Source organism: Pavona decussata, unplaced genomic scaffold (genome assembly GCF_977016875.1).
Source record: "Pavona decussata unplaced genomic scaffold, jaPavDecu1.1 SCAFFOLD_21, whole genome shotgun sequence".
NCBI classification, from domain to species: Eukaryota; Metazoa; Cnidaria; class Anthozoa; order Scleractinia; family Agariciidae; genus Pavona; species Pavona decussata.
The window spans coordinates 992,501-1,018,801 of record NW_028145444.1 but is presented as its reverse complement, the minus strand read 5'-3'; the positions used below and the strand labels follow the sequence as shown (position 1 = coordinate 1,018,801).

At 39.6% G+C, this 26,301-nt stretch overlaps 3 protein-coding genes across 4 annotated transcripts in view; 1 reads left to right on the top strand and 2 right to left on the bottom strand.

Moving 5' to 3' along the window:
- Positions 1–4,074: 4,074 nt before the first annotated feature.
- LOC146486102 (uncharacterized) lies at positions 4,075–7,184 on the bottom strand. Of its 2 annotated transcripts, none has more exons than XM_085098466.1 (4): positions 7,038–7,184; positions 6,591–6,737; positions 6,363–6,505; positions 4,075–4,426 (listed from the first exon to the last, which is right to left on the bottom strand). In XM_085098466.1, the coding sequence occupies exons 2-4, from the start codon at positions 6,706–6,708 to the stop codon at positions 4,211–4,213; spliced, it is 477 nt and encodes a 158-aa protein (XP_084954592.1). In that variant the 5' UTR covers positions 6,709–6,737; positions 7,038–7,184; the 3' UTR covers positions 4,075–4,210. The 2 variants fall into 2 exon arrangements, with proteins under 2 accessions (XP_084954592.1, XP_084954600.1); XM_085098474.1 differs by having other exon boundaries at positions 7,033–7,156.
- Positions 7,185–8,422: 1,238 nt separating this feature from the next.
- On the top strand, positions 8,423–14,770 carry LOC146486101 (hemicentin-2-like). Its single transcript, XM_085096795.1, has 3 exons — positions 8,423–8,563; positions 12,146–12,473; positions 14,603–14,770. The coding sequence occupies exons 1-3, from the start codon at positions 8,423–8,425 to the stop codon at positions 14,659–14,661; spliced, it is 528 nt and encodes a 175-aa protein (XP_084952921.1). The 3' UTR covers positions 14,662–14,770.
- A 1,524-nt stretch (positions 14,771–16,294) lies between these two features.
- Positions 16,295–26,301, bottom strand: part of LOC146486100 (uncharacterized) — a 17,004-nt gene continuing 6,997 nt past the window's right edge. The window contains exon 5 of the mRNA XM_085098366.1: positions 16,295–16,647. Within this exon, the coding sequence (XP_084954492.1) occupies positions 16,432–16,647 (216 nt within the window). The 3' untranslated portion in view covers positions 16,295–16,431. The remainder of the gene's footprint in view (positions 16,648–26,301) is intronic.

Sequence of the window (26,301 nt, the reverse complement as noted above, 5' to 3'; positions counted from 1 at the left end):
GTCTTTGCTGTTAAACAAACTAATTCAGAAAGAGCTAGAGCTCACATTCCCGATATTGTCTATTCAGTGGATAAATTAACTTCCTATGTCAGTTGTGTAATTTTTACATAAATTACATTCCCTGGATAATTTGTCGCTTAAAAGGGAAAGTTTCATGGGGTTTTTGACCTGTTTACGTGCCTGTTTGGTTAAAAATGGTGAAATAAGAGCTTCACCACGTAGCTACAAAACAATTTTAGAACAACGAGAGGAAAGAAGAGATCAACTCAATTCTTGAAAAGGACAACTCGTGGTCTGATAATTTATAATTATCTTATATGTTTCTGTTGACAGACAAACATTTTTGGGTTTTAAAATGACATCAAATTCGCGTTATTCTTCCCCTTTAACGTCTTCATTTGAATCTTTAGGTATAGGAAATAAATTATATTTTCAAACATGACTTAAAGCCTCGCCGCTATAGTCTTGAACATTCTCTCAAACGGATATGAATATATTAAACACTGATCGGAACTGAGGGTGAAGTAAATCGGAAGAAAGACCCTCGCAGTTATTTACGCAACTTAGAAAGTTCCGAATAATAGAAAGCGTGAAAAATTCAGACTTGAACGGGATTCGAGCCCATGACAGTTTGCGATGACGGTGTAGTGCTCTTGTGCAGGCGCTCTTGTGGAGTAGCCTGGGTTTGAGTTCGTAATATATCCGTGGAGGATGAGTGAATGAATAAGCCATTTCCGAGTTGCTGTGAACCTCACTATGAAAGCGAGGCTAAGTGCAAAACTTTCATATGAAAATTAGTTTTGTTTGCACTTAGCCTTGCTTACATTATAAGATTAAAAGCAACTCGGAAATGGTCTATTCGAATATGAATGTATATTTAAACACAGGCAGTCCAAGCTCGCGTCACTAGAGAACGTGTAATAATTTAATATATATATTTAGCCAAGCCTAAAAGCGGAGCTCCAATTTTTTTCATAGCATTTATAAATATCTCCCTAGCGTATGAACGTAATAACCTTATCAGCTCCTCATTCTTTCTGCAGTTATATATATTTTTAGTGCATATGTAGGAAACTGTCCAGACAATTACAATGCAATACGGAGGGCAAATTTTTTTGAATGCTGATTTCTTGCAATGGAGGGTAATTTTAGTTGATTTTTCTTTCCTCGAGGACAAAATTACTTACTCCTGATTGGTCGAGCGGCGAAAATACTCGCTCCTCATTGGCTGAACACGCCAGTTCTACATTCCGTTGGTTTCTTAATTTTGTGTCCAAAAACAACAACTTCTTTCAAGTTCTTTGGAGTTGGACTGTTTAAGCCGGGTTGTATGTATCACAAATACATGGAATCAAGTGCTGCAGCTAGAAAGGGAATTCCTAAACGTTAGTTTTCGTGTCTCTTACCGGAATCAGCAAAAGCCGGATTATTTGTGTCTAAGCTAAAAACTTGGATAGGATTGACATTTGTTCAGTTGAGAAACTGAAATCAGTCATGGCGACCATGCAAGTGCTTTCAACTCGCTACTTCTTCTTACAACGAATGATAACTGAGCATAACAGTGTCCTTTTAGTGGGAGGAAGGAGTGGGTCAAATTTTGTGGAAGAAATTAAATTCCTTCTTTAGATCCACCGTTTGCTACTTTTATCTATCTATTTTCGCGGATTTTCAGGCGGTAGGAATTGCATAGCCTGACATTAAGTTTTATCGTTGTTAGTTTACTCCTGAATTAAACTTATATTCTATCTTTATTACATGACTTTGTAAATTTTACAACTCAATCAATATTTCTCCTACTGATATCTAAATAAACGTCAAGAAAAGGAGAACACGGGGAAATCACCCTTGGTTGCTTGGCACAGATCTTTAAATATGTTTACAACTGAATGAGAGCCGTGCGATGCAAACGAAACTGCCACGAAATAGAAAGTTCAAAGCTCGGCCGTCGTAATCATGTAAACATGGTATTTTTTGCGAGAGCAAGTAAGCTCCAGGGGAAAAATTATTGGATATTAAAAACTGTGTCAATTCTACTCCTACTTAGTAATAATTCTAGTCTCTAAGTAAACGTTAAGAAAAGGAGAATACCGAAACGTACCCTTTGGAGTTTGGTAGAATTATTTCAGAGCTTTGAAACTTGTGTTTGTTTACAAACACATAAGGGCCGTGCGCTGCGAATGAAAAAACGCACGGCCACGAAACAAATTTTTCAAAATTTACTTCTCCTCGAATATTGCTGGTATCGAAAGCGATTAAAGTGTCTATGTAAAGCTATTTGAGAGTTCTAAAAGTTACCATAACTGATCACGAACGGGTGATATAGGCAAATGTGAGGCTTCTTTAAACTTAAGCTTACTTTTCTTTTCCGGTCGGCCTGCTCTAACTTGCTACCCGTCGCTCTCTTCCACGTTGAACTTTGCTTAATCGTCTCCGCTTTTTTGTTTTCTTTTTCTCTCTCTTTCTCTTCTTTCCACGTTTGTCAACATATCAAACGAATACGTATAAATTGTCTTTTTTTATGTTCTTTAGCATTTCTGTTGTAAACGCATCTTGCCAAACTATCTCGCCATGCAACTTCCCGCCAAGCAAACACGGGCGCATTAGCATTGTGGGATTGCGTCCGGACGGTCAGACGGTCGGATGGACAGAAGTGACGTCATAACCAAACCAAACTTTTTCGCATTCATGGCTTTCCCAAATTTTCTTAGCTATGGGGCTCCGCGCGCGCCTCCGACAAAAGTTACAACTCCGATCCCAGAATACAACGCTATCTATCACACGTCAATACATTTATTTTTAACTCGTGAATGCGCGCATGCGCAATGAACGAGTTATCGTGATGTGGACTGAATTTCACTCGCTCGCTCGCTCGATCAGCTGTAAACTTTATATCAATTTAATCGGAATTTAACCAAAATCATAAAGTTACGTATAGTGCATGAATTCACCATCAGCCGCCATTACGGGACAAAAAACAAGGACGTGAAATCGACTCAACGAATAAGTTTAGTTCTTTAAAAGAAAACACTAGTAGGTGTGTTGTCTGCTAACTCCTTCTACTGACCGAAACTACAATGAAACTAAGGGACAACTTATTTTGTTGACTGAAAGCGCCGCGTCGAAAGCCGCTCAAGGTCGAAATTGTCGTCCAAGACAACAGAAATTTCGCGCAAAATGGAAGAAGAAAATATGATGGAGGAACGTCTGACGGTATTCCCTGTTCATTCTCGTGTTCTTTTCTGGCTGTCCGAAGTAATTTGACGGTTAAAATCGAAGCGCCAGAGGTGCCAGTTAATTCAAAACCCTCAACAACTTAAATATACAGTCGACTCCCGATAACTCGAACCCTCCAATTTCCACCTAGGTATTGCAGTTACTAAGAGGAGAGAAAATACATAAGAAACCAGGCGAGACCGAGAAAGGTACAAGAAATTCAAGAGATTTGCCTTGTTACGCGCCTTCCAAGAGTAGGAAAGAGAGGGAGGTGGGTTAGGGGTGGGGGCGGGTGAGAGAAGGCGTGTTTCACCGTTTTTAGGGACAATTGTTTCAGTTAAAGAAATTTTTGTAAAAATTTAAAAGCCATTTACAATACTATTTACAAGGCTAAAAAGTCAAAAAGATATTAATAATCAAACGTTTTCGACTGATCAAGTCATCCTCAGAGAAATTGTTTGAAAATTATGCTTTCTAACAACAAAAACCACTTAGGGCCTGGTAGGCGGGACGAATTTTGTCTTCTTTTCATATAGAAAATTTAATCCCGGTTGCCGAGATGAAAAATGTCCAAAAAACCCCAAATACCCGTGGAACCGCGTTCCGACCTGTCAGCGACCTTACAAGCCATCTGCAGTTGAAAATGTTTCGTTCCGGACCGTCCCGGTTTCCGGGCTGGAGTTTTCATATGGGAAAAAATTCCAGCTCGGTTACCGAGAACCGACATCTCGGTAACCGGGCCAGCCCGCCTTCTCATATGAACACATCGAAATTTTTGTAAAGAAAAGAGTGGCGAGGCGAGATCTCGGAAACTGAGCCAGCCCGGTCGATCGGGCTCGTATGAAGAGGCCCTCAAGCAACTAATTTTAAAATAATTTTTATTTGCCCACCACTACTGATAAAAGTTGTTTGATGTTTTACAGTCTGCTTTAAACTTTACTTATACTGCCCCCCTTAGAGGGTACAGAAAAACATCTTTTAAAGATGTTAAAATGATCTAGGCTTTAGTTATTACAAACATGGTGCCTGGATGTGGATACACTGGGTCAAATTCTTTCACTGACAAGGTCCCATCCCTCTCAGACGCAATACACTTTTGCATGTTTGGGTCTCCTGAATTAGATGCTATCAACAGCGCTTTGAAAGGTCCATCACCTTTGAAAGATTCGGGCACAAAAGTTACAGCAGTGCTTGAATGTTCACCTGTGAACTCCTGTTGAGACAAAATACAAGGAATTAGGAAAAAAATATTAACCATAGTATAAAAATTATGACAGCAGTTTGGTATTCTGTGGAACGCGTGTTGTCCGTCTAATCCTAAAGAGGCTGGAGATCTGGAGGAAAAAGAGCAAGAACCTTCCAGGTTCACACATTATAACTTCAAAAGAGTTAACGCAAAAGCAATCTCATTCATGGGGCTCCCTGGAATTTATCAGATAACGGTTCTAACCGTGACGTGCTGCAAACAACTTAACGTTCCCTTACAAGTATAATTGTGTCGCACTTTCTTAAAACTCATATTTGATAAAAAAAAAAAAAAAAAACGTTACACGACGTTTCGACTTCCTCAGGTCATCATTGATACGTGTGGAGAAGTTAACATAAGTGGTATATCAGAGTATATACAGAAATGAAAAGAGTAAATTAAATTGGCAATGAAATAAAGAGTTTCGCGCGGATAGAATCCGCTTGAGCAGTTGACTGTTGACGGAGTGTCGAGTGTCGGTCGTTTCTTTCTATCCATTTCCATTTGTTGATATTATCCCTAAGGAATATTATTTTCACTTAATGTATGGTACAAAGGCAGGCTACAAAAGCCTTTTTTTTCAGTTTGTAAAAATAAAGTTAATGTTGTTGTTGTTGTTGTTGTTGTTATGGTCCTGAGGGAAACAGTTTTGTTTTGCTGAGAGTCCTGATGTTTCCCGAAACAAAGTCGGTGGAAACATCAGGACAGGATTATTATTTATTATATGGCTGGCTCCGCGAGCGGACAAGATGAGTCAAATCCTGCGCTGCGATTGGCTACCAGAGCGGGCAAGATAGAGCTATCTTGCCCGCTCGGGATTACCCGTTGCCCGTCCGCTTGGCATCGAAAGTTTAATCCTGAGCAACAATGCAATCTTTTCTTTAATTTACTCGTTGTTCTAGGAGAAAATGATCCCTTAAATGTTCTGTAAACTGTCAACGTTTACCTAAAGGAAAGGAAAGAGAATGGAATTATCCTTGTATAGTGAAAAATTTGTTTCTGCTTCCATGAATGCGGGTTGAATAGGTGAGATGCTCTGTGTGTAGACAGATTGATTTTGTAAAACTTAGGGTCAAGTCGAGTACTAAATTGATTAGTTCCCTAGGTTTGCACTGACTTTAATTAAATCATAGCGTAGTGAAAGTTGTTAATGAAAGTTAAGTGTTTAGCCAGCAGTTCAGAAAAGTGTTTTTCTCAAGTTCGCCGAAGAAGCTCACGTTTTTAATTTAGCCGCGTCCTTGATTGTTGTAACTACAAAATCTAATCAAAGCTTCGCCCAGTTTTCTGAATTACCCGCTCTATTTTTCGGTTTGTGTTTGCATATAATTTCAAAATGTACTGTTTCATTGAAGAATTATTGATTGGCGGCCGAAAACTGTGTAAAAATGTTTATTATTTACGCTACTGCGCGATAGGCTGAAAATGTTAAAGTTAGAGCCTTAAGATAATTTAGGATTCCTTGTTTTCCATGATTACAAGCTAATCCAAAAACTGAATGCACTGAAAATAAATCTTCTACCGGCTGGCTATGAAGAATTTCTTTCCCAGCAGAACAGTTTCATGTTCTGTTTTGTTCTGTTGTTGTGTAGTTTTAAATTGAAGATAAAGCCATATAATAAATTCTTTATTGACCAAGCTTGTTCGGTCAAGATGGCTGGATATGGCCTCGTTCTCTTTTTAGGTTTTTATGGACAGAGACGAATTTCTGATCTGTAAACACCCTTCAATGGAGGCGGCGGAGGGAAATTAAGGGAATGTCATGTTGTTTTTCGAATTTAAATATTTGCACAAATTTTTTATGACCCTTGTCATCAAGGCTCTGGAAGGAACAGCCTCAGTGTTAAAAACAAATCAAACAATCAAGCAAAAACAACAAAACAACTTGACTGATTTTGCTGGTTACCTGTACTGAAACTTTGCCGTTATTGGTATCAGCGTGCAAGGCATACTGCTTTGTATCTGTCCCATCCGGCGCTTTTTCAAACACAATGTAGAAGGAGTTGCTTTTTGGATTAGAGGGGCGATACTTTGATGTTATTTTGTTGGCTGAATTTTAATGAAAGATAACATCAGTGACTGAAGAAAAATGCAAAGAACCAGTACAGATCGATGAACAACACAACCGACTTACTCCAATCGTCACTTTCTTCACCCTTCGAGTTCACTTCGAATTTGTCTCCCTTTTCTTTCAAAACCACGTACTGTTGGGTGGTTATCGACCAAATGCGATATTTCCCGTTATCCTTCATCGTGCAAATTGGCAGTAGATTCACTCTTTCTGTTAACAGAAGGCTAGTGTTGTTTTAATCAATAAAGGGCAACAAAGCGCACAATAGTACTGCGCCGTGCATAGATATAACATTCGCCTCCAATTAAACAAATGTTGTTTTTCAATCGTATCAATCTCCACACTAACATCATAAATTACGATATAGAAGTGTTCAGAATAATAATAATGTCAAAAATTCTGATTGCCAATCAATAATGGATAAAAAATATCGTTCTTGGCAAATATCGACGTCGTAATTTCGCCTAAGTACAATTTATGTACCACGAAAATTTAATGAACTCACCGCACCTTCAGTTGGTCGGTCTTAAGTCCTCTGTCTTCGCAAACGTAACAAAATGACTAAGTGCTACTATCAGTTTACACCTTATTTATATTTTAGACTAAATCCGAAAAATCTTTGGAATGCACAAAGTATGAAAATGTAATAAATGGGGACATCACGTGCAGAGGCCTTATCTATATCCTTCCTGTTTCCAGATTGTTTCCAGGTAGTCTTGTCTTTGCTTACATATGTTGGCAAACATATATCAGAGGTTTACGTGCAAATGTCTCTTGGTCTCACAAACCATTTTCTTTGCTATATAGGATTGTTAGAGAAGATTGAGAGGAATCAATATAAATTATTTAGTTTATGATTTCAAAAAGTGAAACGGATGAGTTGTGATGACTAACGCACCCTGAAATGGATTTCTTTTCTTTTTCTGTCAGGTGTTTTCAGTTTTCTTTGATTCCGTCAGAAGGCATTTAAGTTTTGGTTCAAAAATATCCAATTTCACCTACTCTCGTTTTCTCCCGGTCAGAACAACGACATGAAAAGGAAATATTGGAAAGCGTAAGTGTTGAATACATCATACACGATTTCTAGTGAGCTTCAAATTATATCTACTGAATTTCCAACAAGTCGGTCCTTTTTTGTTTGAGAACGTTTCTTAAATCTTTGAAATAACGAACCTCTAGATTTATTTCTGTACACACCTTTTTCTTCTGTGAGATAAACTGAAGGCGTACAAGGCAACGACAGAATAGTTAAAGAGTTTGTTAAAAAGTTAGTTAAAATATTTGAATTGAATTACAGTTCTAAGGAGAACCTACAACATTCTGCAAAGTAAATTGATTTTTCCCTTGCAATACTAATATTTATGGCAAAATTAACACTGTGATTAATTACGCAAATGATCATGACAAGTCAGATATAAACGTTTCTGTTTCGGCACTACGTATCTACCCGTATATGGAAATAACGCACCCCATATAAGAGGTAAAGCCTCTTACACAAATTACCCTACCTTTACCTCTTTACCTTTGAATTTTAGGAAAAAATTGATTTCTGGGTTTTGTTTAGCGAGATGAATGCCCATTTTAAGGATCGTTGTGTAATTTTCGTTCTTACTGTGATTTTGGCTTTTGCAAAGGTTAGCTGGTGCCAAATATGCACTTATGTCCAGAAATCAAGCAATGGCGAATTTGGCAATTTTGACGAAATCTTGCCACAGTCATAACGGTGACGAATTTGGCAAGATTTCGCCGAATTCCCAAATAAATGCAAATAAGCTAAACACATGGAAGCCTGCCACGTTGGTGGATTTGACGATTTTGGCGAATGTGACAAATTTGGCAAAATTTTGTCAAAGTGCCAAATGCATGCAAATAAGCTAAACACATGGAGGCCAGCCATGGCGAATTTGAAGATATTTCGCCAAAGACCAAAATTCAGGCGAATGAGCTCAAGTCAAGGGTACCAACAAAGTGGCAAATGCGATAAATACAGCAAATTTGGCAAATTTGACGATATTTCGCCAAAGATCAAAATTCAGGTGAATAAGCTCGATCAATTCGTTTTTCCAAACACCTACTTCCAATGCCAATGAGCTAAATAAATTTAGGAAAGTGCAGTCACACACAAGTCAAAGATTTACATTGCAGCACTAAATCAGTAATCAGTATTCTCTTTTAATATTTTAGTATTCTTGTGTGTAAGTGTTTTAGTATTTTAGTATTCTAGTATTTTAGTAATATTGTTGTAATTTAGTTTCATAGAGCTATGAGGGAGAATACAGTCTTAACTGTAATTGTGCACCCTATTGAAATAAAGTGTCATCAACCAGGAAAATCAAATATAGGTTTTGGGCCGGGCATCTCGTCGAATTAGCCGCTTTATTGGTACCGTTCTCTTCGGCTCATTCGCCTGAATTTCAGTCTCTGGCAAAATATCGTCGAATTCGCCGCTTTGTTGGCACCCTTGTCTTGAGCTTATTCGCCTGAATTTTGGTCTTAGGCGATATGTCGTCAAATTCGCCACTTTGTTGGTACCCTTCTCTCAGGAATTTTCGTGAAAATTTACCGTTTTAGTCAAAAGTAATTTTTCCTAAATTTTGTTACCTGGTTTCAAACTGGTTTTAAGGTGGCTGGTACCAGTTTTCAGCTTTTTGACAGTTTATGACTTTGAAAGGATAGGACAAAAAGATAAACCAAGGCCATTGTAACACTTTTGTAGGGTTGAATTATATAATTTATAGTTGACCAAAATTAAGCGTTATTTCGGCACTGGCGGTTTCCACGGCAACATTTTCAAAGAATTATTCAGACATACTTTTTAGCTTGTGGCACTAATAACTGGCATTTGAAAAGGAAAGTGCACAATGATTTTAAAAAAAATTCTATGCAACAGATTTTTTGTAAATTGGGGAAAAAGACAATTCTTACGCAGTGAAAATTTCCTTCCGTAGAATTTTTTAATTTTTTTTTTTCTGACGTTTCCTCTCAATAGTAATATCATATTGAAACAATGAAAAGAGAGGGTCACCGGACTTGTTTTTATGTAAAAACCTTCGTGAGTTTAGTAATTTCCACGCGCGTCCTCGCGCTTTCAAAATCTGGATTCTATAAGATCAATAGTTGCTCATGATCTGTTCTGACTACCGCTGACTGTTGCGTGTGCTCAAGCGGGCAGCTACTCTTTGGAGAGTTTCGGAGTCTGTTGATCTGCTGTTTTCAGTTGTGTACTGCTTAAAAGATTACCTGTTCCACTTGAGCTCGCATCATAACCCGTTTTGTCTTCTTTTTGTTTTAAAACCATGAACTGTTGGCTAGTCATGGACCAAATGCGAAACACTCTATTCGATATTGTGGCAATTGGCAGCAGATTCACTATTTTGGAGCAACGACAAAATGCTACGCTAATTTATTCGGCAGTAACAAATTAATAACACTATCACAACGTAAACCTGTCTACATGCAGATGGCGTTCTCCGCCTTTTAAGAAATAACATATCAATGCCCACACATTTGTTTTAAATCCCCTAACTAAAAGAGTTAACAGAAAGAATTATGTCAACAAGTTTGATTTTCAAATTCATACTACATACAACATTGTTTCTAACATACAATATTGGTTCTAAAGTGAAGTGTCCTTGTGGCTATATTAGGGTTGATTCAGCCCTTAATGTGTATTCCTTTTTTGGTATTATATGGGATTAATCAGTCACCCATTGTGGCCATTGTTTCCCCTTTATACAGGTTCAAAATGGCTCTATTATGGGGCCAATTTTAGGCATGCTAAGAACTATTTTAGTTCTGACTTGTAAGAGGGCTATTTTACATAATTAAGGACCAAAACAGCTCTTCTAAAGAATGTCGTTTCAGGCATGTTGGTGCCAATTTAGTCCTATAGAGAACGTTTGTTTTGAGTATAAATTGAGCTAAATCGGTCACAAAATATGGACCAATTTTCCCCCTTTCTGAAGGCATGAAACGACTCTAGAAAGGCTATTTTGGCCCTCCAAGTGCACCCTTTTGAAAACCAAAACAACCCCCCATTTTTCCAAAAATAGTTCCTCTGTGTCTTCGTTTCGGCTACCTTATACAGGGTTATTTCAGCCCTGTTTACTGAGGCCAAAACAACTCCATTCCAAATGGGCTAAATTAGCCCCAAAAATAGTACAGAAGTTTACTCACCGAAACGGTCCCGTTCTGGGGTCTAAAACAGATCTTTTCGACTCACAGTGATATGATAGTAACCGTACATGGAAATAGCGCAACCCATATAAGAGTTAATGCCGCTAACACAAATTACGCTACCTTTGACTCTTTACCTTTGAATTTTAAGGAAAGGATTGATTTCTGGGTTTTGTTTAGCAAGATGAATGCCCACTTTAAGGATCGTCGTGTGATCTTCATTCTTGGTGTAATTTTGCCTTTTGCAACGATTAGCTGATGCCAGATATGTGGAAAAACATCTTCTGGAGGTAGTTTTCTTCTTCTTCTCTGTGTTTTCAACCCTCTTCTTTTTCTTGTAGAAATCCACAAAAAAGGACAAATTTCTTGTGAGAAAAAACTTCGATTAGCCCTTAAAACACGTGCTGGCAAGTGCCACCTGGCAATTTTATACGCCGATCGCCGCGATCGGCGAAAGTCGCCAGGTGTGCCCGGTGCAGCGATTGCGATTTTCGCCGGTAGCCGCGATCGGCGTATAAAATCACCGATACTGGCTGGCATGTCAGATTTCGGCGATTAAATTCGCCGGCATTTGTCAAATGTGCCCGTTCCCGCAATTTTGTACGCTCTTCGCTGCGAATCGCCAGTAAAGTCAACTAATCAGAGTGGGCGATCTTATCCCATTACTTTTCAAAACGCTCCTCGATGGAGCCCGCGAACAAGGTTGAAGTCCAACATCGCCGCAATCGGCGAAAAAAATCGCCAGGTGTGTCCGCATCTGCAATCGGTGGCGAAAACCGCTTGCGATCAAATTCGCCGCGATCGGCGTATAAAATCGGTAGGTGTGTAGCCGCTTCCTTTACCAAACAGTTTACTTGAATGATTTGGGACCCGGGACACATAAAGAAAAATAAATAAACGATAAATTAATAAGCGCTTCTCTTGTGCGAGCAAAACATAGTCCCGAGCTCGCATTAAAATTGCGGATATTGCAAAAGCCATTTTCTACATATCATAATATCGGGTACCTACCTCGTTAATTGTATTCATTTATGATGGTAGGCTGACATCTAAACACGACAGGAATTTTCCCCTGTGCTTCGTGTAAAATTACCATTTTAGTCAAAAATAATTTGTCCTAAATTTTGCTACCTGGTTTCAAACTGGTCTTAATCCACAATGCGTGAGTTCCCGAGATTTGTCCCCATAAAAATGTTTATATTTTCATTCCCCCATGCTCCTCTAAACACAGATCTTTGCCGCTGAAGGGGACAGATCCTGCAGTCTCGATAAGAAATGTTGGACCATTCCCACCGTCCCGCAGCTGCAATCACTTTATAACGCCTGATAATGATCGGAAAACCCCTTTCACAGAATATAATAGTTAACCATTTAGTTGACACATTCTGTACAATTGCGTTTCAGTTTCGCCAACAGTGGAATTTTACGCCACTTAACTTAAGAACATTTCTCGTTCTCCAAATCTAAGGCGTTTTTACAAAGATGTCCTTGTTCAACAAGGTTCAAATATTACTCTAACTTGCACTGCAAGGGAACCAGAAAAGAACCCAGCGTGGTATTATGGAACCTACCTGCAGCCATATCGGATCAACTGGTTTGTCAACTCTTCAGTATTGAAAGTGTCCAATTGCGATAAAAAGTCTCGCAAGGTTAAAACGTGCTTGCTGTCGTTGGTCAAAATACGTCCACGTGACCACGGGAAGTACTTCTGTCAGGCAGCTAACGAAGTGGGATGCACTTTTAAGGAGCTGGATCTGAAGGTGGTAGTTGGTAGGTTACAATTTGTTTTGTTTGTTTGTTTGTTTGTTTGTTGTTTTTAAGTAAGGTTCGACAGGTTTGACTGTAAATAAGTACGCAAAAAGAGCAATCTAGAGAAATAATTCAGCCCTGGAAAAGAAACAAAGTGCCAGCTCTTAGAGTCTCGTTAACTTTAACATTAAAAGAAATAACTGTTATAAACCAAACTTCAAGAATTTTCCAAACTTTATGTCGCAACATTTGGACAAGAACTTCCATTGTTTATATGAGTTCCTGTTTCCATTTGGACCAACATTTTGATTATAAGCTTGAATATCGAACAAAACCTGTGTAAACAAGCTTGTGAAATAATAAGAGGTTACCCACAGTTAGACTGTCCATCATTCAGTCTTTGTATGTAGACTCTTCAAGCTGCGAACGTTTGTGAGAAGACATTTCAATGTCGATCTCACGGAGTCTGGTTCTGTTTTAAACTCCAATACTGAAAAAATATATCCACGCAATAGTAGTGAGCCAGCAAGTTTGCTAACTTTGCGGACGGAACGAAAGGATCATAGTCTTCGACGTCTAGTCAGCTTGATTGGAGGCACGAAAAAATAAAGCAAGAACAAGAACAAGAGCAAGAGCAACAACAACAACAACAACAACAACAACAAAAACCCTCCAGCTTAGCGCGCGAGGTTTTTAGCTACGTTGTGACGGCAGTGGGCTCGATTACCAGCCACTGTTTGGGAAAATTAGCCGGCTCTCTCCCCCGGGGAGGAAAGAAGGACCCGGGGGAGGGGCCTATGACGGCAGTAGAGTGATAATGCTATTAGTAACAACGCGAGAAACAAACACAGTCATCGAACGGCCATCTTGGCGGTCATCATCGAGATTTAAAAGTTTGATTACGCATTCCATTTAAAAGACAGCGAAATTCATACAAAATAGTATTCCTACTGTATCTCTTTTTGGTGAGTCTGTTCAAAGTATTTTGATAGCGGACCTTCTATACTTCAAATTAGGAAATCCTACCCTTTCGTGTACCTCCAGCCTAAAAAAGGTGCCCCTTTAGCGGAGCCTTCCTGTATAGGTCATTATAGGGAGTACCCCCGCCCGAGCCCCGGCAGGGAGGGGTTCTTCGCAGATTACAATACAGCAAGCACATATAGTTTACAAAAAAGAGTGTACCGATTTCTGATACAGAAATAAAACTCAGTGTACTAAACATTACATAAAAAGCAATCATTTGCACAATAATTTTTGTTTCAGTATCAATGCCACGTAACAAAGTTAAGGGGGGTAGCACACGCAAGTCCACGCATAAAATTTCTGGTTTAACACTGTACTAAATTCTGAAGGTTAAGAGAAGATATAATCCACCTTGTTTTTATGCAAGTGAAATTTGTTCTTTACTGCTTGCAAACTAACATATCGTCCTGTTTCGTATTTCGCGCGCTAGACTCAATTTGAAAGATTAGTACATTTAGAAGTATTTGGTTCCCTCTACACAGTCATAAATAAAGTTTCCCAAGTTTATAATAAAAAAAAAAAGATAAATAAATAAAAGTAAAGGCGACTTTGTCGATACCGTTTCGCAAAGGATATCTTGCGCAGCAATTTAATATTGTTCCGTTGTAAGTTAATAACTCAACATTAAAGGAGAAGCATTTTGAATATAGACAATAGTAGAGGAAAGGATACAAGGTTTCTAATTCCGAGGAGCAAAGAAGCACGGCCGGATACTCGTAGCTATTTTAAATAGTTGAGTACCCTTTATTGAAAAGCTCTCAGATAGCTCATCGGCCACCATGTGCAGAAGTCTCAAAATCGATTTCGATTGTCCCACAAAAAGTTAGTACTGTATAAGTATAGCTTTATAACAATGTTGTGAAATTCAGGGTCTGTCCTAATGACGCTGTTTACGATTGGTTATTTAATGGGCTGTATTTAACATACCCCTCAGTCCCCCTGTTTTTTCGAGCGAAACGGTTAAAATGGGATGTTCCTTGCATGCGTACGAGCCTTTGCATCAGAGGTTTCGATAAAATAAATAAATATAATAAAAAAAATTGCATGGTCAGAAAGTGAAAAGTCCCATGCACCAAATGCGTCAAGACTCTCATCCTAACCGCTTTCTTTGATTTTATTTTTACCAGGTGAGAGATTGAAAAACAACGATGGAACTCCCAATCGTCGCCAAGTAAACGTGTTGTAATTGTGAGCAAGATCAGGAAACGTAACTGACACTCTAAGGTCTCCTTTGTTTTCTACAAGAATGGTGTCCAAAGTCCAATATAATAAAAAGCCAGGCCACCTTTACTTGCTCTGATTTCTTGTTGTTGTATTTGTAACGATAGATTAAATAACTGGAGGCAAACCCCGCCTCCCACAAGGTTGTAACACCGACACTCTCAAGAACAGTTATGTCTACCCAACTTAGCGAGGTGCCCAGTCCTTAAAGAGAGTTTCACAAACAGTGAAGTGAAATTCATGCAATACCAATCGGCATGACGTGTCCACCTTCAAGCAGCATCCCGGCCTTGTAAAATTATGATCATGAGTTCATCGCTGTCGATGCACAATATTGTGAATTGTCTGTGAAATTCTGTACGACAGGAGAGGGGCTGATAGCGTAGTAAATGTATTGGTTTGCTGTAAATTCTGCCGTTTTGGAAGTATATCGGCACGTAGAAAAATGGTAAATTCGATGTCAAACAATTTCTGTAAAATTAAATCCTCCTCATTCACAGCTCTGCGAGGTACAAGGGAAAGGGGAGGTTTGCAGCGGCCCCTTAGGTTTTTGTTCGATCTAACATTTTAAAGGAAGGGGTTTACATTTCAGCGTATGTACATGAATCTAAATGCTTTTTCCTCTTTCTTATCAACCTTATGACCTTAAAAATCCCACTCATATGTATACTTCACTAATCACATTCATAATAAGTCCTAACAAAACTGATGACTAAAATTCACGGAAAATGCTAGTGGATTGTACTCATATTGTCGATATTGAATTTAGCGTTGACCCGTAGGATTTATTCCACGGCTGATGTGTCTACAGTAATTTGCATGCGAAATAACGCAATCATATGAAAAAATTACCACCCAGTTACCTATTCCGTTCCGAATGGTTCATAAACAACGAATTAAATTAAACAGGCTTGGGTGATAGTGAGCAAAGGCGAAAGAGTATTTTGATTCATGGACATGCGCAGAACCGTGAACCCCTACCTTTTTAACTCACGCCTCATTTCATCACCAATGGATAACAATTCAAATGACGTCATTGTTTGGCATAGCCTGTCTTCTTGGGTGACTTTATTTTAAGATAATCACCTTATTTGAAAGTAGCTAAAATTAAAGGATTACCCAAAGCACGGTGAATTACTAATAATAATAAAATAAAATAAAAATAAATTTACGTCGTAGAAAAATTACAAAAAATAACAACCGCGTTTAGTTAACATGCCAGTCAGCACTTGGTCCTATGCAAGATAAACGCTAATGGAGACATTTCCAAAAGACGTTTCAAAGGAAGACTGACAACCGTTCTTTCCTCCACTTGAATGCCCCAGGATTGAAAAACTTCCGATCCACGAAGATTTGTGCTCCAGAAATTGTGGAATGTTTTTACGTAGACTTCAACATAGGACGGATCTTACAGACGAATTATAGTTGCTTTTTTTCAGTTTCTAAGGCAGAAAGGGTGGAGGGGAGGGGTAGGGAAAGGAGGTAAGATCTGACGTTTCTAGGGACCGAGCTGGCAGGTTAGGCCTTGTTTTACGTATCATAAGACGTTGCAGAGAGTGTCTTGCATTTGATGATATAAACTAAACCAACAAATTAAACCAATATTAAAATGTTGTTTATTTAGAAATCACAATTTACTTCTCCTGAAAATTTTTTTTAATACACGATTATTTCAGTTTCTTAGGATTCCTCTAGGAGGATACAAAAACACAGTTTCTGAAACGTATTAATCTTATCAATCGGCCATTGTCATAACGAATATGGTATCCGGGTGCGTGTAATAACGGTCAAAATTTTTGAGTGACAAAGTCCCATCCTTGTTAGAGGCAATACACTTGCCACTGCTTAACACTTTCAATGCTTTAAAAGGTCCACCTGCGGGGATCGCTACAGGCACGAACGATTGATGTCTTTCTTTACTTTCATCTGTTTCATCTGACAGTGTCCATGGCTGTTGGGGGAAAAAGAAAGTACCGCTAGGGTTAAGGAGGGACAGATTCCACCCGCACGGACTTTGACCCTCAGAAACATTTGAGCAAGCGCCATCAAACCTTACAACGGTTTAAGAAATTGCTTTGGGAACAATGTGGTGTGGTATGTTAAAGGAACACAAGAGACACATCCTCTCTTGAGGGACAGTATCACGCTATTTTTAGTAACACATTGAAAATCGGAAAGACGCTATTCGGTTAATAGCAGCAAAGATATAATGACAAAATACCATTAAAAGACTATCAGAATGCAAAGAAACTATCCGCGGATATTTTCGCCGGCAGATGACCAACATAGAGAGGGGTTCAAATTTGAAAACGTCTGGCGGACGTTTTCAAACTCGCTGTCGTAACGCACTAAAAATCGCCGGTTGTACCATATTTTGGTTCAACCTTTCGTCTTAGAATTACTATTAATATTTCTTTAAATTAGCGATTGAGAAATTTATTGACACAGTGTTCAAAGTTTGAATTAAGTGAATTTTGGCCAAAAATCATGATATCTCTCATCGATCTCCTATGATACTGCCCCTTTAATGTTCACTGAATTAACTGAAATTTGTTCTTCCCGTGGCGACCAAAAATTTTCACAGATAAAGCAGGTTTTAAACCAAGTCAGAACATTTAAAAATGCAAAAATTAACTTTCTACCTATAGCTTTCATGTTTTTCGATCATTTTAGTTTTCTCCTTCTGGTTTTGATCACGTTTTGGTAAGGGACCGGTCATTATTTATCGCCTGGGGGGGGTCGGAGTATTTAGGGGGGGATCACATGGTTTTTTGAAGACCTTTAGGGGGGATCAGCCGTAATTGACAAGCATAATGGGGGGGATCAGACCAAAAAAAAAAAGGAATTTTAGGTCGCGTCGGGACCCCGGGTGAGTGCATTTGTAAATACTTTGGTAGGATTTGCCGCTAGGACTCTAAACCCCCAACCATATATTCAAGACCACGTTCAGTTGTATTTTGTATTATATAAACTTTATTCTAGCCCAGACACAAAACCCAAACCCTTTTACAGACCCTCCATTTTGTAAAAAAAAGTATCACTATCGTAGTCTAACATACACGTTGTTAATCAGGCACGATCTATTGAAATTAGAAAGGTAATCAAGATTTTGAGAATGGAATACTTACAATTGCTCAAAATTGTTTCATGACGTTTCAGTTTGTTTTATAGAGAATCGTAATCTAAAATCATAAACGTTCATTATTTTAATACGCGGCCGAATGAAAACAACAAATAAAAAAGTGTTTATTTTGGTGAGGCTGTATCTTGTTCCGCTTCCGTGTCAGAATCTTCGGCAGCCCTCTCCACTGGCTCTTGCACAGTCTCCACGTCAGATTCATCGGAATCCTCGCCCGAACTTGACCCTCTTTCAGCACCATTGCTGCTATTCTCTTCGTTCATTCTGGCCACTACCACTTTCAAATTGCATGCCAGCTCTGTTTCAAACACGCCTCTTTCCAAAAGCCATAGCAGAGGATCCAGGTGGAGACGCTTGACAAATCTCGCAGTGAATCCTGCATTAATACTTGAGACACATTTGTAAGTATTCTTTTCGAGTGAATCGAAAACCTCTTTAGCTACCTCTTTTGAGGTAAGTTTTTCTAGGAGAATTGCTGCTCGCTGACGTAACCTTTTCTCCTTGATTTTTTTCACTTTTCTCTTGTTTTCTTTTTTTCTTCGGGATAGGCCGTTGTTCCCCATGGGAGATGGGAACTTTCTCTTCAAGCTCATGAGGGTGGTCGTGAGCGCATTGGAGGCTTTCTGCAGCTCTTGGTGTAAGGCCTTCACTCGCTCTTGAGCTTCCTGGAAATATTTGAGCTCATCACTTGCAAACGGCCTTAAGTTATGCTCTTCTGTATAAAGGTTCTTTCGTCTGTTGTCGATAAATGAGAGCAAATCGCATGCTGAATTAAAGGCCTCATTGACAGCGGTCAAGGAGGACTCACACTTCGCGACATCACCACTGCCCTTACATCCATCCACGCCTGACATGAACTTCGTGATGTTTTGGCACACTCCCCAATTCTCGTTTCTAAGCAAGTTGTTTTCTTTATCGGAAAGGGCTATTATCTTTGTGTTTAACTGCCAACGCATTTGCTGTTGCTCGAGGAGATACTGTTTGAAACCGGCTTGTTTACTCACGAATGAAGATTCATAAATCTGCGGTACAACACTATTGTAGAATTTCAGCCTTTCTGTGTGTGGGTTGGGAAGGAGATATTTTTCCCACGGCTTCTTTTCTGATGCTGAGTCGTTCCTCAGGACTCGTAGCTGCCCGGAGCGTCCAAATGACAAAATCGCCTGCTTGCGCTTCTTGGGAGCACTGGCGGACGTAACACCTACCGATCACATTATAAATGTTTGTTAAGGATTGCGTTACAAATTATGCACCATGTTGCCTTACGTTTTTTGTTCATGGCTGGTTTGAAGCACAAGCCAATTATTTTATAGAGGCCTTCAAAATAATCATCTAAGAAACGATAACTCAATACCTTCACTGCTTGTTCCTCTTTGCTTTGATTCACCTTGTATCTGAGCGAAGAAACGCCTCAGACGGCGAGTTTGTATCTTCGTTAGTCCAATGTCTCGCTCAAGAGTTTCGTCATCAACGTCCAGGAAATGCTCGACCTTTGCAACACCAATTTGTTTAAAATTGTCTGTGTAATTGCTCAAGTCAGCTTTTGTTAAAAGATAGTCAATTTCTTTATCCATTGAAAAAATAATGAAAGTAAATCAGCGCAATTAAACGAGTTCTGTGCCCACGTTTCGGCTAAAGGTAGGTTTTATGTGTTAATATGTAAAAAATAAAGTTAAAGTTAATATGTCACAACGATGTTAGTTAATAGTACGTCACAACAACAAAGCATTATTTAATAAGCGCGCTGAGAAGATTTCCCGACAGTTGGACTTCAGCCTTGTAATTGAGCAAGAATGGAAGATATGACAGAAAAGCTTAGCAATCTGGACGATAATGGTGATCAGCTTGGAAAGCATTTGGATTTACAGTCAACCCAGGTCACGCGTGAACGGTATTTTCGAAATTTGAACGGAGTTTTGAAATTTACATGTCAGTTTTGAACATCGCTAACGAGATTTCGGGGTTCCCGCATAAATTTCCCTAGCTTATTGACAGGATAAAGCTATGCATTTTTCTTTACATTGCAAAATTGAATATTTCAAGAATAACAATTGTTTCTCAAGTATTTTGAATCTTTTTTTTCAGTTAATGCGTCTTTTTCGGAACGATTTTTAGAGAAATGTCCAACATTCCATTCACACGTCGGACATTACAAAGAGAAATTCGAATGTTCATTTCATTCTTGGAAATTCTGTTCACGCGTGACCTGGGTTGACTGTAAGTGATGGAAGTACCCATAAACGATGCCATAATGAAAAGCGAAGCGAGCGAAGGGCGAGAACTGAGCGGCTTGTATCAGATATCGACAATGACCAGGTAAATAAATGATGGCTTTGCAGTCTTCGTAAAAATATAAAAGCTACTAAATGTTGCCTGACGTTTCGATGTTACTAAAATCATCATGAAGGAAAAGGCGGCAATTTCTTCGTGATACTGGTCCATTATTTTACGCTCAAACTGGTGAGAAATAAAACAATAAAATATGCATGCAATAGTACAAGTAATCATTGACATTGAAACATCGAAACGACGCGGACATTAATTCTTTGTATTTAAAGACTGCAAATCCTGGTATTTGTGTTCACTATAATTTAGATAGGGTTATTCCCGGCATCTGAAAGACAACCCTATAATTTGCAGATCAGAGGTAAATAACAGTGTTAAATATTTAACTATGCTTACAATTAATACAATTAAATTAAAACGGAAATGTAGAACGTGACGCAAGCGAAGCGAGCGGAAAAAAAAATGTGGGGGCTCCCTCGTGCGTGCGTCAAATGCAGATTAGAGACTTTAAGCATCGACGACGGGAACGGCAACGGCGACGGAGAAACCGAGGAAAGACTGAGGAGAGGACGCGGTTGCCTCGCGAAATTGGAAGCAGTTAAGCAGGCGCAATACGACGACAACGTCCCTCGAAGAGCATTAAAAAAGATGAGCGCTTTCCATTCACCAAAAATTTTCGATTTGAATTTTCGGAAATCTCGGTCTCGAATGGAACGGGCTTATTCTCGGTCGGTTTCCACTTTTCGGGAACAGCTGTAAAGGTTGTCCTAAATTTTCGAAAATCTTTTCCGGAAAAGATGCTGTTCCATTCGATTCCCACCCGATAAATTTCGTCGAATTGAAAGCACCCATCAAGTCTTCGTTAAAAGCAGTCAAAAATCGATTTTAATAATGAAATAACCGATGAAGAATTTTTACTGCTCTTAACGAGAACGTGTTTGTCGGAGTTGCAGTTTTCCGAAGTAAACAATTCAGACCATTTGATATATTTTTAGGTCGTAATAAAAATCACCGATATAACTAGAAATAGCAACTAGATTAACATTAATTTACTTCAAATGTTCTGCATCGAAGGCTGGGATTTCAAGAAACGCTTTAGCAGTGCGAGCACGCGTGAGAATTTCGTTATCTTTACATCTAAAAATTTGAACTGAAAACTACGATATGACACAGGGGTTTGTGGTTTGGATGCTATTTTTGAGCAACATAGATCACTGTTTATTTTTCTCCAGCTCAAATGTAAATTAAAAGTTCTCGTGCGTCTTGTTTCGAATAACAAAAAGTAATGTTACACTGATGTTAGAGAGAACCATCGATAATTAGTGTCAGACTCGCAAGTCATTTTTAATTTTGCAGGCATCGTCACTAGTTTTTTGTTTTGAAACAGCCGACTGATGAAGTTATTATAGTTTCGGAAAAAATAAAACAAAAACTCAACGCGTACTTTTCCTACGGTATCCTTAAGTGCCAAGCTATATTAAAAATATCATTTTTTCGGAGCGAAACGGAGGTAAAATATGTGAAATGTTACTCACGTTTTCGGGCAACGCCAAACAAAGCTTTCTCACGTCGGGCCCCGGAGCAGAACGTCTAGATATTTCCCGCCAGACATGCGCAATGTGACATTTGGGTTTTCCCTCACAACCTCACGTCGCCGTTGCCGTTCCCGTCGTCGATGCTTAAAGTCTCTACTATAAACCAGCGGACTTACTAGGAATTGACGCGATTTAAATTATCGCAAAGTGAAGGAAAAATACTTTCTAATAAAATAAATAATGCGAAAGGTGTGTTTTTTAATTTCAAACTGATGAAGAAAATTAACGCGGCGTTATAAAGAAATGGAACTTGTAGAGAAAACGGTTGCCAAAATCCAAACTCAAACGAATCTCGCTACTTTAATTTGAGCGTTCTTTTAAGCGACAACGAACCGGTGGATCTCTACCCTGATAAAACAATACAATGCGAAAAGAATCCAAATTAATTATGGAGAACTTACCGCCAGCACCCTATAACCTGGGCCCAGTTCTTCAAAGAGTGGATAACGCTATCCACCGGATAAATCACTATCCAGTAGCCTGCGTCGCAAACTGAATACACCGGTCAATACCGGGATTTCGTTTCAGGATAAATTGCAGGAAAATTAAAAAGAAAATGTGCAAATTGGGGTACAAAAGAGGGGAGAATTTAGCGAGACCGCACCGACGCTTATCGTGGCTCAAGGTTTCGCCGCTCGCTATTAGGTGTCGATCGAGTCACGCGCAGTCTAGTCTGCAGTTGTTGCACACCTATACTTTCCTGATATTTTCCAAAGAAATATGAAAGAAACTTGTATCTGGGTGAATCGTTACGATACATTCCTCAAGGCCATAGATCTAGTAAAACTGTGAGTTTCTCGATCTAAGACGAAGTTACCTTTTAACTACTTCAGGGAAAAAAGAGAATGGAGATTGTAACATCGCAACAAAGCTGCACCCTAGAGCAAAATAGGGGTGTTATAGAGGAAGAATTATCGAAAGCAATTTCAGAGGAAAAGAAGCACAAGTTTCAAGGTCTGCTCTATGTCTTCGATCAACTATTTCTTCCGGTGCAAGATGCCAATGCTAAGACAAGAATTAGGTCTTCAATCCCCTTTCAAGAAGCATTAGAGTACTTTCTTGCGTTTCAACCTCATCACTCTGGGGCACCGTCAAAATATCAGAGAGTTGCCTTTCGCGAAGCTTTACTTCATGAAAAACATGGTCTCAGGATCAATATCATTCGTATAACTGAGGGTTTTGAGTATGTCGCGCTCCGTCCTGACGAAGTCGATTTAGAGTCATTCCTTTTGGATATTTTTAGTGCTTGTAGTACTAAAAGTGGACATAGTGCTCTTGTTCTCGATAAGGAAACCCTGCAAGGTATCGTTACTACTATGGACTCAGAATGGGATAAAATTTGTCTTAGAGTTATATTGCGATCCATATTCTCTAGAGAAGAAATGACAGCCCTAGGCTTCGATCCTGACAATCTTCCGTCTATGACGGAGAGAGTTAAATTCGTTGTTGAAGAGGTAAAAAATGCTAATGAGGCAGCAGCCGACCTCGTTGGGTTACGCTTAAATTCCAAGAAGGAAAAGCTGGAAAAGGAGATAAAAGAGAAGGAAAACCTTATTCAAAAGAAAACAAATATTTGGTCATCCAAAACGTTAGAAGAAATCCAAAGCGAAGTACAAAAACTCAAGGAAAAAGTTGAAGACACGGAGGGGCTTCTTCACAGCCAGCCCACCGAAAGCAATTATCAGAGAAAACGCCAAATGCTCAAGCGCCAAGCTTCAAGCCTTATCGAATCTAATCGACTGAAGAGGCGAAAGTTGTCAAACCAAGGTCCGAAGCCAAAGCTAGATGAGGAAGATGAAGACTTCATTGCAAAGGCAATTGAGGATAAATCATCCTATCATGGTAGACGGCATGATACGGTTCTCTATACCGGCCAGAGGGTGAAGAAGAAAAACCTTCTTTCAATTGCCAACTACCGACTAGCTCAACGTGGAAAGAAATTAATTCAATCCGCTACAACAGTATACAACAGGGGGAGACCGAGAAACAAAAGAAGTCTCCAAGCGAAGCGCCATTATGGCAAAGGCCTATTCTGTTGGAAAAAGCCACCAAAAGGCGAAGAAAACACAAACGAAAACACTCACTACCAACGAGCACACGTAAAAAACATAAAAAGACGATTCTGGGGTGCCAGAAATTCCAGCGCGAGAAAGTTTTGTTTCATGAGAAGCACCGATGACAAGGCTTACCTTAGACCAGGTACATCTGAAGGTTTTGACAAAGCCAGAAATCTTAGGATCTTAACATTATCAGATCACACTAAAGCAAGGAAGTTGCCAAAGTACGACTGGCCTGAGAAAATGGTATATGTGACCCCGGGTTCTCACCGTGTTTTTACGAAGTCAAGTGTAATGAATGAAACTGAAGAGAAGCTGATAACTGAGGACGATCGCCACTATGTATTTGTCAGGCCCAAAGCAATAGTGGGATCGTCAGGCACTGTATGGGCCAGCGAAACAGTTCGTTTGCGACATGAGGATCCATCAGCTTTTGAGGTTGACGAACCGACACCTGGCAGTCCACAGTACTCACTGGGATTTCGTAAATGCTGCGCGCGACTACACGATGACCTCTTTCTTTATTATGATATGACAGAGTCAGATGACCTAGACAAAATATCCGGAGAAACAGGAAGTAACTGTAAATTCTTCACTTACGAAAAAGAGAGAGCAGAGCACTTGAAATTAAGGATTGACAATTTGTTGCAGTTTTGCGAAGACACAGAAATGTCAGAGCACAATAGGGCTCTGTTTGCTAGTCAGATAATACCAGTCACGAAACGCATTTTAGATGCCATTGATGATCTGTTTAAAGAGGAAGTCGATTCAATGGAAAAAGATGCGAGAAAGGACAGGATTTTAAGGGTAACCAGTTCATGTAAACATGGTCTAGAAGTTCTCGGAGATCTCTGCCTTCCACCTGTAAAGCCACGATGGGCTGACCTTACAGATGCTGGTCCGGGCGTAGGAGTTTCCAACTACGAAGTTAGATTTCGAGACGCCGAGTTAGCAAGGGTTCACAATTCCGATTATAGAGTGCGATGTCATCGTTCGAGGGGCGACAGCGGGCAAGGTGAAGCCGAAAGGACAAACTCGGCAATTTCTGATGCTCTTGTGGATGGCGCAACTCTAGAGTGGGAAAAATATAGGAGGTTTGAGGATCTTTCAGAAGAGGAAATCAAACAACTGTCTCTCCAGTCATACGAAGAGTACGAAAAGAAACGGATGGAGAAAAATGCCTGGTATGTCTGTAGTCAGGTAGCCGAGAGAATTGATGATGCCCCTGTCCTTAAAGATTTCATCAAGAGCAAAGTTAGCGAGTCCCCTGATGAATTATTCTTTTTCAATTCTGTTTACCTCGACAACTATCGGGGTGCATCAGAACGAAACAAAGAGCAAGCGCCCGGTGCAGCATACTTCCGAAAGATCGAATCGTTTATGGAAGACCACTATATTCGTGGAGAACTTTTTATGGAATTCTGTCGTGATGCCTGTAAAGAGTCAAGAGAAGAAGGTTCCAATCTCTGTTCCTGGTGTTCTAACAATAGATGGGTCGGTCCAGAAACGGAAAGAATTCCGCAACCTGTACCAGACTCAAACAATCCTGGACATTTCATGGATATCTATCAGACGGAATCGACGGGCAGGACACCAGATGATTACCTTCCAAGAAAATGTATTAAATATCTGTACGAGGAACATTCTGACAGTATCAGAAACGATCAGGATACCATGAAGAGCTTCTGCTCAAAATATAATGTGGAAGAGAAGCACGTCATTGCATATGTTAATCATTTGAAGGATATTGAGATCCGAAAGGACATGAGAACAAGAGCAGCTGAGGAGCGAAGAAGGCAAGAGGCCGAACGAACGTACAAGGACTTTCAATGGGATAACCTCATCGAGGGTGGCAAAGTTGAAAAGTTGCGGGTAAGAGAACTAGACCTGTATCTCAACAAGCATGGTTTGACGACTGTGGGTCGGAAACTTGACAAAGTTAAGGCCATTCGATGTCACTATTACCGACAGAATAAAGAGACTGTGATAACAGAAGAACTGTCGAGTGATGAAGATGACGTGGAATCCGAGGATGAAGAATCCGAAAGTGAAGAGGCAGAGAGCGACGATGACTATGTTTTCGTGGATTTGGATGAACAGCCTGAGATTGGCACTTCCGCGACAATTCAGTTCGTATCTGACAAGCAAATATCTACCGTTGTTGTTCAAGGTCCATGAGACGTAAGTACCACTATTAAAGATATCACTTGCATATTCAAAAAGTTATTTGGCGATGGCTGGGAGAAAGGGGGGGGGGGGGGGGGATCATGAAACTTTCCACTACCAATAAGGGGGGATCTTAAAAAAACTAGATACTCTACGGGGGGATCAGGTAAATGCTCCGATGTGACAACAAAAATACTCTGACCCCCCCCAGGCGATAAATAATGACCGGTCCCTAAATGTTGGTCCCGGGCTCTCTGAGGTTTTAGTGAATTCCAGGAATACAAGCGGCATCTCCAAGAACCGCCCATTTGGAAATCTCATTGCAAATGTCCAACGGTTTCAAAAGGAGTGGTTAAGAGAAG

Excerpts from the sequence above, each read along its gene's own strand:
- LOC146486101 (XM_085096795.1), top strand. The coding sequence starts at position 8,423 with ATGGCGAATTTGAAGATATTTCGCCAAAGACCAAAATTCAGGCGAATG. Across the intron at positions 8,564-12,145 it reads CGCCAAAGATCAAAATTCAG|AACATTTCTCGTTCTCCAAA; the intron begins GTGAATAAGCTC and ends ACTTAACTTAAG. Across the intron at positions 12,474-14,602 it reads GGATCTGAAGGTGGTAGTTG|GTGAGAGATTGAAAAACAAC; the intron begins GTAGGTTACAAT and ends TATTTTTACCAG.
- LOC146486102 (XM_085098466.1), bottom strand. The coding sequence starts at position 6,708 with ATGAAGGATAACGGGAAATATCGCATTTGGTCGATAACCACCCAACAG. Across the intron at positions 6,506-6,590 it reads TGAAGAAAGTGACGATTGGA|CCAACAAAATAACATCAAAG; the intron begins GTAAGTCGGTTG and ends ATTAAAATTCAG. Across the intron at positions 4,427-6,362 it reads ACGGCAAAGTTTCAGTACAG|GAGTTCACAGGTGAACATTC; the intron begins GTAACCAGCAAA and ends TTGTCTCAACAG.